This window comes from Triturus cristatus, chromosome 6 (assembly GCF_964204655.1).
Source record: "Triturus cristatus chromosome 6, aTriCri1.1, whole genome shotgun sequence".
Classification (NCBI taxonomy): domain Eukaryota; kingdom Metazoa; phylum Chordata; class Amphibia; order Caudata; family Salamandridae; genus Triturus; species Triturus cristatus.
The window spans coordinates 1718682509-1718693248 of NC_140589.1; the positions used below are offsets into that span (position 1 = coordinate 1718682509).

The window sequence follows — 10740 nt, forward strand, 5'->3', positions numbered from 1 at the left end:
CCCAGGAGCAGCACTGCAACAGAAGGAGAAGGCACCGTGTTCTCCGGCTTGGAACAGTGCATGTTGCAGGAACAGCGCCTGCAAAGCAAGGCAATGCGGTCAATGAATCGCCAGCTAGGCCGCCTACATCAGGACAATCGCAACATGGTAGCGGCAATACAAGAGCTCTGTGCCACTTTGAGGGGCACCCAAGCTGCCAATGACAGGGCTGGACGACGTGCCAATGCACGGCTACACAATTATACTAAGGCAGTCAACCGCCTCTGCACCACCACCAGCGCACTCACACGCAGAAGCGTAACCATGCAGGTGGACATGGCACATTGCTGCCAGGACATAGCACGAGGGCTGGCGCAGGTGACCACTGCTGTGGAACAGCTGCAGACAGCCAATGCAGGTGGCAGCGCACTAATGGCCTCTGCTGAGAGTGAGGACACATCGAGTCGCAGCAACATCACTCCAACCTTGCCAGGTGAAAGACGCCGCAGTGGCAGACAGGTAGCAGGCCAAGGGCGCACCATGGGGGTCAACCACCCTGGACGGCACCGACGGAGGTGATCATCTGCGGGGACACTGACTGCAACACGGGTGCATTAACCCGCAAAAGGCTGTTTGCCCTATTTCTTGTGCCTTCTCTGCACTGTGTGTACAACATGTGCTGGGGACAATTACAATTTCTTTCATGTTAAGTGTGATTAAACACTTGACACATCATCAGGCTTTGTAGTCTCATTTCCTCAATACTCACCTAAAAGTAGTTTTGTGTGATCTCAGTCCGTCTCTGGCGTCCAGCAGCTGCCCCAACTCCTGGTGCTGGTCTGGCAGGGGGAGCAGGGCGCTCGTCATCCGATGTGTCTGTATCGGTCACATCAATTGTGGTGCCTTTCCTCATTGCCATGTTATGTAGCATTGCACAGCTTGCCACGATTTTACAGCAGGTCTCAGGGCTGTATTGCAGTGCGCCTCCACTTTTATGCAGGCACCTGAAGCGGCTCTTCAGGGTTCCGAAGGTTCGCTCAATGACACAGCGTGTAGATCTGTGTGCCCTGTTGTAGCTCCTCTCACTTGCATTTGCAGGATCCAGGTATGGGGTCAGGATGAAGTCGCACACTGCATAGGCACTGTCACCTGCATGGAAAAAAACACAATAGGTGAGTCAATGTCCCCCCCCTCAACTGATGTAGTGGATGTATTGATGTGTGCAATGTATTTACCGAGCAGGTACCCCTCCCCAAACTCTCCAGCACTCAGACGTCTGTGTATTCCACTGTGTCGGAAGATGAAGGAGTCATGTGTACTGCCGGGGTATTTGGCTACGATGTCTGTGATGTGATACTTAGCGTTGCACACAATCTGTATGTTGAGGGAATGGTAGCATTTCCGATTCCTGTAGACATATTCAGTTTCTGCTGGGGGTGTGATGGCCACATGGGTCCCGTCAATGCAGCCGATGACGTGGGGGAAACGTGCAATCTGGTAGAAGTCCAGTATCGTTTGCTGTAATGCCTGTTGGGTGGTGGGGAAGTAAATGTGATGTGAGAGCCTCAGTTGCATTGCATCTAGGAAGGCATGGAAGAAGCGCGAAAGTGCACTCTGTGATACCCCACCAACCTCCGCTATGACCCGTTGAAAACTCCCTGACGCCAGGAGGTGCAGGGAGCACAGGACCTGCACATGTGTGGGAATTGTTTGTGTCCTGCGAGTAGGGTGCTCCAAGTGGGGGTTCAGCTCCTCAATCAGGTCCATTATGGTCTGTGGGTGCAGTCTGTACTTGTCATAGATCTCCTCATCAGTGTTCTGGAACAGGGTGATGCGCAGCCTGAAGATACGTTCCTGTCTCATTCTCCTGTGTGCAAGGGCCCGAATACGCAGCCTCCTGGCTATCACGTACATTGCAGCCATTGTGGGTGTGTTTGTTGCATTGTGGGCTGGTTTTTGTACCTTGCACCAGTTTACCACCTGCAAGCAATTGGTGTTAATAGCGATTTCTTAATTAGCGAATTTCGTGAAATCGCAATTTGCGATTTTTTCATACATGTGTTTGCGATTTCTTAGCTAGCGATTTCTTGTTAGCGATATTCGCAACGCTAAGGAATCGCAAATTAGGTATTCGCTAGGAAATTCGCTGTTTTCTTGTTTCGCAGCCTAAGAAATCGCTAATTTAGCGATTTCTTATTTTTCAGTTTGGAAGTGTGTCATACATATGAAATAGCGAAAAATCAGTCGCAAACGCTGTTTTTTGCGAATCGCAGCGTTTGCGACTAATTTTTGCTTTCATACATATGCCCCTAAAAGAGGACTGGACCTGCTTTTTGAGACTTTTGCGGAGGCGTGAATTACTGGACCTGCTCCCATTGTACTCCAGATTAAAAGTGGACTACAAGGGTCAGTTGACAGACATTGTATGTGGCTAGAGGGACAAAACAAGCTGCAAGAGGCCTTTTTCCTGACGTGCCTTGCTGATCAGTAGCAACTGGAATTAGCGCGGATCCTCTCGGTGGCCTCTGCTGGAGTAATCCTCGCTCTGAGGACCTAGGGGATTCAGAAGTGACAAAGAGGTGCTGTTCCAGAAACTCTGAAAAGTTTTTGGAAACTTTTTTAATTTTCAATACCTCTTGGGCATCAGCAGAACTTCACGGCAAAGGTGTCCGATTCTGATTTTGTCAGATACCACTTCAGTCCTGCCTCACTGGAGGGGTTTGAACTTCTTAAAAAAAAAAAAAAAGACTACGTCCGAAAGTAGAGATCTTGACCAATAAAGGCAAGAAAAGTATCCGCCTGACGCAAGGACTTCATCTACCATGAAATTTGAATTTATTACACCTTTAACTTTTCCCATCCAAATCAATGGCTTAAGTGGGCCTTCATACAGTGGGTCTCCGGCTTTGAGATGACTGTGACTAATGCAGACTACAATGTTGCCCTACTGGAGGATTTTGACTTCAATTTCAGAGACTGGATGTAAAATCTTTGACGTGGACCGCGCTGCTTCATGTATTTGATCTGCATGACATAGTGGTTGGCCTGAAAGCACATCTATGTCCTGGTCAACCACAGATAGTGACTACTGATTGATGATTTACTTTTTCATCTGGCTTTTTGCCTCACATCTTAAAAATGTACATCTTTGGTTCCCCTTATTGAATGTTTGTTATTTTGGTGTCTTTTTACTCACTCAATTTGTATCTGTTTTTCTAAATTGCCTGTGGGATTTTTATTGTGTTGTATTGCTTCACATATTTTCAGATGCTAAGCCTTTCTGCTTAGTACTATACCTATTTTGGGTTTGAGCTTAGGTTTAAATTATTGAAACTGTATTTTACCCTTGCAAGTTTATTGCCTTGTTCCTTGTGTTGAACCCACACCCACCACAATTAATACCCCACTTTCTTTCATCTTTAAGTTAAATTATCATGCTTAATCAGAGACATGACTATTTATGTATGGTAACACCCACACCACTCCCCAGACAACTAAGAATCTGTTGTATCACTGAGCAATCGAAAAATAAGGTAATGGCAGTTTTCATGTCATCTGTGAAAATGGTTTCGAGTGGTATTGTAAAATTCAAGAACTAATTGTCCATTCTACAATTCAGGATTCACTCAAGAAACATTTTCCAAATTATACTAATCTTGTCAAGACATTTAAGCAAAATTAGCCTACTAGAGTACCATTTAGAGAATTATGATCATCTCTGAAACAGACCTAGACAGCAGACAGAAAGAGCAATGCAAGTTAAGATCAAAAAACAAAATTGATATTGGAGGAAATTATATGTAAAATGCTTTTCTTTGTTTCACAGGTAGAGCAAGTGCACATGATTGATATATTGGTGCATTTCCATACTGGTGCAGGTGATCTTACCTTGTTTTTGCCCCATATGATGATTGCACTTCATTTCTGCTAGCACCTTGTAGTTTCCTGAACACTAACACTCATCTGACCAGGATAATTAAGAGATTGTTAACCTGAAATTGGGGCACTTAGTAGAGTTATCTGGGTTGATAAATATTAATTTCCGGTGCTTGGTCTTGCTATTTCTTACTCATGGTAGGAGCACTGCGCTGTTCACTATTGCAGCGAGTGGTTGTAGAAATAGTTGTCAAAGTCTTCACGGTTGGTAAATCTTATGCATTGCTGAATTTTATTTTGTTTTCTTTCTTTAAAGGTGGGTTTTCAATGGGAGGAGCCATGGCAATGCATTTAGCATATCGATATCATCAGACTGTAGCTGGAGTCTTTGCTCTATCTAGTTTTCTAAATAAATCTTCAATTGTTTATCAGGTATGTCTAAATCGTTTATCAGTAACCTTAATGACATTCATTTATGTAAACTAAATTATTGAAATTGCTGGTGCTGGCATAATAGATGGTATATACACGACAAGGAGGATGTTGGTCATTCCTTAAACTTGGGGTCTGATGTTGGGTAGGATGCTTTTCAGTCCACAGATCTGACCACACTTCCCCACAAACTGAAGTACATTGTCAAACATCATGGCTTAATCGTCTCAAACTCCAGCAAATTCTTTCACGGATCATTTTGGGATAAACTTGTTTCAGTTAAAATTTAACATGGAAAATATGTCTGTTCTTATGAGTCTAGATCTGTTCAAAGCACACACATTGCTCAATCCCATCTGCTACTTTAAAGTTATTGTCTGCGAGATCATCATCAAAATATCTGCTGCACCTTTAGAAAATCAGAGATAGAGCTGTACCATTACCCAAAATCTGCACATTAAACCTTCAGTTCTAAGGTGGTGATTGTCTTCAGTCCTGATGGAAAGTACATGACACGTGCAGCTCTGGTCTGAGTCTGCTGCCAAATGTCCACAACACAATTGTAGTCTCCGTGTAGTAGCTTGTCAGAGCTTACTTAGTCACTTAGGGGCATATGTATCAAAATCCGTTATTGCGATTCTCAAATAACGATATTTTGAGAATCGCTATTTGAGAATCGCAAAACGGGATGTATTTAATAATTCGCAAATATTTTGCGATTTGTTATTCCTTGATTGCGATTAGCAAATTGCGAAATCGCAATTAAGACATACCTTCCCATTCATTCATATGGGCCAGGAGGCCCATAGGAATGAACGGGAAGTAATTCTCAATTTGCGATTCGCAATTAAGAATCGCAAATTGAGAATAATTGCAAGGGTGTCATAAGGACACCCTGATGCACCCCTGAAATGAGCATGTGTGCGCCACTTGGCACGTTGAAAAATGCCAAATAGTGCATTTTTCAAAGAAATCGCAAATTACCACCAACTTGAAACTGGTGGTAATTTGCGATTTCTTAAGGAGAAATCACACAACTTGGGTGCTTGTTACATAGCATTTAAGGAATCGCAATTTACGATTCCTTAAATGCTTACGCAAAATTAAGGAATCGCAAAATTAGCGATTCCTTAATAATGCGATGTGAAAATGGCTCATATATCCCATTTTGCGATTTTGTATTCGCAAACGCTGTTTTTTTGCGAATCGCAGCGTTTGCAAATACAAAATCGTTTGATACATATGCCCCTATATTCTTTATTAAATTACATTTACATTTTGTAACCAAATCATCGAAAGTTACCTATGCCACTTGTTAAAAATTATTTTACTTATTTATGTATATAGTTTTCTATAGCGTGTACCAGATTGTTGAGTGCCAGAGTGCTTTACACGAGGAAAGTACAATACAAGAGCGTCATCCCTAGGGACAGAATACACGCAAGGGACATAACACCGGTTTATAAAAGAAAGAAATACATTTCTGTCCAATGTGTAATGTTCAAGCTTACAGCCTGCCTTGATTTGATTTTTTTGTAAACATTATTTTGGTTTGAGTTAGTAGTGGAGAATTAGTTGTTTTAGATCTTTTTTGGAAAAAAGAATCTGATATTGATTAAGTGACTATAGGGGGGAGGTGGGAATAGAGTTCCATATTTTCAGGGCATGATCTGAAAACGAGATCCAAATGGTTCTTTGTTTCTTGAACTTTGGATGCTCCAGGAGGATGGATTCAGCACTTTGCAAAGACCAGATTCCACCCGAGGGTATATATACATTTTTGCCAGACTTATCCGGGAACCGCAGTGCATGACCTTGTGTTATGCAGTCTATTTTAAATCTCCTTCCACATTCTAAGTGATAACAATTAGGAGTGGCAAGGACTGGTGTGATGTTTACAGGATATTTTACTACTGTGATGAATCTCACTTCTGCGTGTAGTGCTGCCTTCAGATGAGTCGTTTAGGAATAACTATCAGCAGGGCATGGCCATAATCAGTTCTTCATAAAAGCACTGCTTGAGCCACCATTTTAAAGTTCAATGATCCATCACAAAAGTTTCAGCTAGTACTTAGTGGTCTTTGTTCTAGCTCTTTCTTTCTACCTCATAAACACCGCTCTCCAGCTGTCCAAGAGTCTTTCAATAGGACGCTCTTCTCTTGCTTACTCAGAAGATAACAGCTTCCACAAACACATCCTTACCCAGTTAATAAGGCACCCAAATGAGCAGGGGAACTTTCCAGAGATCTAACATGGACTAAACCCATTCTATGCAAACAAAACATTTAAAGTAGCCTTGGTTGAGAACGTGACATGATGTCGTTGGAGGAGAGTTTCTGGAACTTTGCACCAAACCTGTCTTTATTTTATTTATTTTTTAGGAATTACATCGAATCCATTCATAAATCCTCGGTGCTTCTCTTCATCTTCTTCCTAGTGCCATGAGAACCCACATTTTAATATTTTTGAAAGTTAGTGAGATGTTCTACATATTAATTAAAGAGAATTGAAGAAAGCCGTGTACATGCTTACAGCCCACAAATGCCAACATTACACGAATCCATAAGGGGAATCCTGGCTTATGTAAATGGTTTCACTAATTGGAATTCTCCGACACAAATGTGGATAAATCCACAGTAGGAAATCCCACGCAAGGATGATAATTGGATGTTATAAGTTACGCTTTTCATCCCAGAAATAGGTGAAGATTTACTCTAATCAAAGTCTGGAGTAGCTCCCCTGCCCCAATAGGAAGGAGAACAAATCACTCCCACCCATGTTTGATGGGGTGTGTGGGAAGAGCTTTATCCATGGGGCAAAAATGTTTCCTTACAGAAAAAATGGGCATTTGGCCGGTGGGCTCCATTCCTCCTGTCCATAATTCTGTGCTACATAGAATTACTCAGCCAGGAATTAGGATCCTTGGGCATATATCATGCAATATTCCCAATATATCAAAAAGTTATAAATCTGTGTCTATGTATAAACTACTTGTACGGTTGCGATTTACTACTTTTTTCTGGGAATTGAACCCATAAGGTTCAATGATAATATGTAAATTTTTCTTTTTCACAAATAATGGGCCTGTTAACATTTACTTCATAACTTTCTTGAATGACTCTCATTAATCCAATTTAGATGCTGGTTTGATGTAAATTTCAATTGCCATCAGCACTTTTGAGATTGTCAGTATCAGTAAAATCCTCCCAACATATTGTTATCAAATAAATTACATTTCATTAATAATCTATATCAAAAATGGGAAGAGGGGAAAAAGGACAGCTTTTAGTGTGTCCCACTAAATCATTTAAACAATTTGAGCAAAGTCATAACAAAGTGTTAGCCTGAAATCTAGATATGAGAATACATGTTCTCAAAATGCTCTTCTCTCTTAGGGCCATTTCGTAAAATATGTTCCGCTTTATTACTGTGTTTTCACAGTAGGCAATCGTGCAATTTGTTGTGCCTGTGAATTTTTTGCATAACTGTTCAATCTTCTCTCTCAAGTGTCTTGTTTTAACCGTTCTGTTATACATCTCCATCCGAGATATTGTGCCAAACTAATAGATTACAGAGTTATTTTAAATTTAACTTGTTTTCATTGTAGTTGACTTTATAAGACTATAAAAATAACATAGACCCCCAATACCAGTATTTCGTACTGAACAGCTATTCATGAATATCATGTTACTTTTTTACCTCGTGTCCTTTGTCGGTATGTAATTCTTGATTACGTTTGCATTCTTATTGTTGATCATTAATGTTCTTTTAGTCTGTCATACCTCTGATATATTTTTCTTTTCTATTCTCAGACTCTTAAGAACAATCCCATTAGACTTCCAGAGCTATACCAGTGCCATGGAACTTCAGATGAGTTAGTTATGCACTCATGGGGTGAAGAGACCAACTGCATGTTGAGTTCCTTGGGTGTGGTAACCTCCTTCCATAGCATTCCAAAACTTTATCACGAGCTCAGCAGAGATGAGCTTGAAAAACTGAGCTCCTGGATTCTTGAGAAACTGCCAGAGGACACTGATGTTGAAAATGAGGACTGATCATATCAATAAAACCTATAGATATGGGATTGTGCAAAATGTAGTTTTTTGATAGTGATTCCATTGCAAATGTACATTAGATTTGATTTTTCTGATAAATATTTAACACTGTCTAAGTTGTCAGCCTTGCCGATGAATCCTGGCAATCACACAGGAAGATGTAATGCGGAAACAGCACGACTTGATCACTAGATACACTACCATTATATACAAGAAGCTAGAGGGGAATAGTGCTTAACAGGAAATAATGGAAAACCTGGGTGACACTTGGAAGGAAGCAATAAAATATATTGTTGTGTAGTTCCTATATTACCTATGAAGGATCTGCTTGTTTTGGATAACATAAACTGTGGGTTCGGGCGCAGACTGATTCTGTGCACCCCCACCAGATACGTTAGCCTGTCTGTATCAGCTAGCTCAGAGTGCCACTAGAATCTCCTCTTAGCGGGGAGAGAATAGTCCTTGGCAACCTCAGAACATGGCAACCTGTTATGTTTCATATTGATACCCTAATAAAGACCTGGGCAATATCATACACCTACACCTACATTATCTCCCCTATATACTACACAGTAACGAGCCTTTAGGATTGAACCTTTACCTAGTTCTAGTCCTGGGTGCAGAAGGAGGGTTTTTTCCTGATCAATAGCGTCCTATAACTTCATCAATGGACTCCTACAGTATGAATGAATATTCATGAGGGTGCTTTGAAACCAGGCAGGGGCTACACACCACCTAAATAATATCTACGTACAAGGGTCATCCCATTCGTCATCCTCAAATCCAACAATGTCTAATACAAGAAACACAAGACAAAGAAACCCTAGATACTTTTGGTATAAATATAGCACTTCTTGCTAGGGTTGGTAGAGGGAACCGAGACTTCCAGGCCGACACACTGACCGGAGACACTGAGGCTCCTGCAAGCAGACGATCCAGCTGACAGTGGTCTAACACATTCCGTTGCGGGGTGTCCAACTTGAGACCAGGACAGGGTCCCACACTCTCTCACTTCAGGTAATTGGGTTACACTAAATCCTAGAGGGATTCTTGGCTTCACACCTACTCACATTCTAGGTACACTTAGGTAATCTAGATAGGCATCGTATAAGTACGCACACTTTTATCATGCATTTTATAATCATGTATGTATTCATGATAATTGCAAGATGGTAGAACTGTACTATACTTTTATTTTCACTGTGCTGCTTATCATATATATCTGCTACTGTCGAACGGTTGTTGCAGCACATCTAATTTACACAAGAAGAACAACTGTGCAATAAATTCTTATTGTAACACGCCCAACTGTTTCTTCTGTGTAACTCTCTGATACCGAATAATTGGGCACGAGTGACTGAGTGAAAAGTAGTACATTGTTTCCACAATCCTGGGGGATCAGGGTTGTTGTGTTCTAAGGTTGCCAGAAACTATTCTCTCCCGATAGGAGATTCTAGTGGCACTGTGAGCTAGCTAAAACAGAAAGGCCAACATTCTCGGTAGGGGTGCTCAGAGTTGGTCTCCCACCAATCCTACAGTTTGTTATCCAAACGCGCAGGTCCTGTATGGGTAATATAGGAACTATGCGACATGGCGCCACCAACGTTGGTTGGGTAATTATTTAACAGTAGAATCTGAGTAGTTCAGTCGTGCTATTCTCAGAGATCCCTACTCACAAAACACCAGAACCATCTGGAGTGGGTGGGCACAAACTCCGCCACAGCTGAGTAGGCTAAAAATCCTATTTTGAAACGCAACTCAAATTGCGCCTAAATTCAGACATACAATCACCCTGAAACTATTAGTAAATGGTTTACAAGGTAGGGGTGCCATTGTAGCTTTCCTGATTGAGGCACACAAATCAAACAAAACAGAGGTATTTTATTCGTGGGTTACATTCTCAGCAGCAGATGCAAGAACAGACATTTCACTACTATACAGAAGGAGATGCACCAATGGAATATGGTCCGTTTGAGGACATAGAGGTTCCACTACCGTATTATGAACACTTAACTGGTTTAAAGGCGCCCTACCACACATAAGAGGAAGAGGAAGATTAGACCCGCTTGGAGGAGAGTGGGCAACGTGGCCGATAGAAGCGGCCTACATACCACATCCTGACATTGAAACAATGCCACAGGCAAACTTACTCATACAACACAAAGATTTAATTAAAATTTACAGAAACCTGATGCAATTAGTCATGAGGACTTTCACAGTTCAACCAGCAACAGTTGCAACAAGTGGAATTCAGTCTCAGGGTACATCAACTAAAATCACACCACAAACGTTACATGGGGTAATTGGCAAAATGCCCACGAAACGTGAACAAATGCCATTCTGGGTAGCTCCGAAAATAACTCCGCTCGAGGCAGTATTCCCGAATTCTACCCCGTAT

General features: G+C 41.6%; 1 protein-coding gene across 1 annotated transcript in view; it reads left to right on the plus strand.

The window, feature by feature from the left end:
• Positions 1-9650, plus strand: part of LYPLAL1 (lysophospholipase like 1) — a 174771-nt gene extending 165121 nt beyond the window's left edge. The window contains exons 4-5 of the mRNA XM_085612939.1: positions 4172-4287; positions 8100-9650. Of these exons, the coding sequence (XP_085469065.1) occupies positions 4172-4287; positions 8100-8342 (359 nt within the window). The 3' untranslated portion in view covers positions 8343-9650. The remainder of the gene's footprint in view (positions 1-4171; positions 4288-8099) is intronic.
• Positions 9651-10740: the final 1090 nt, after the last annotated feature.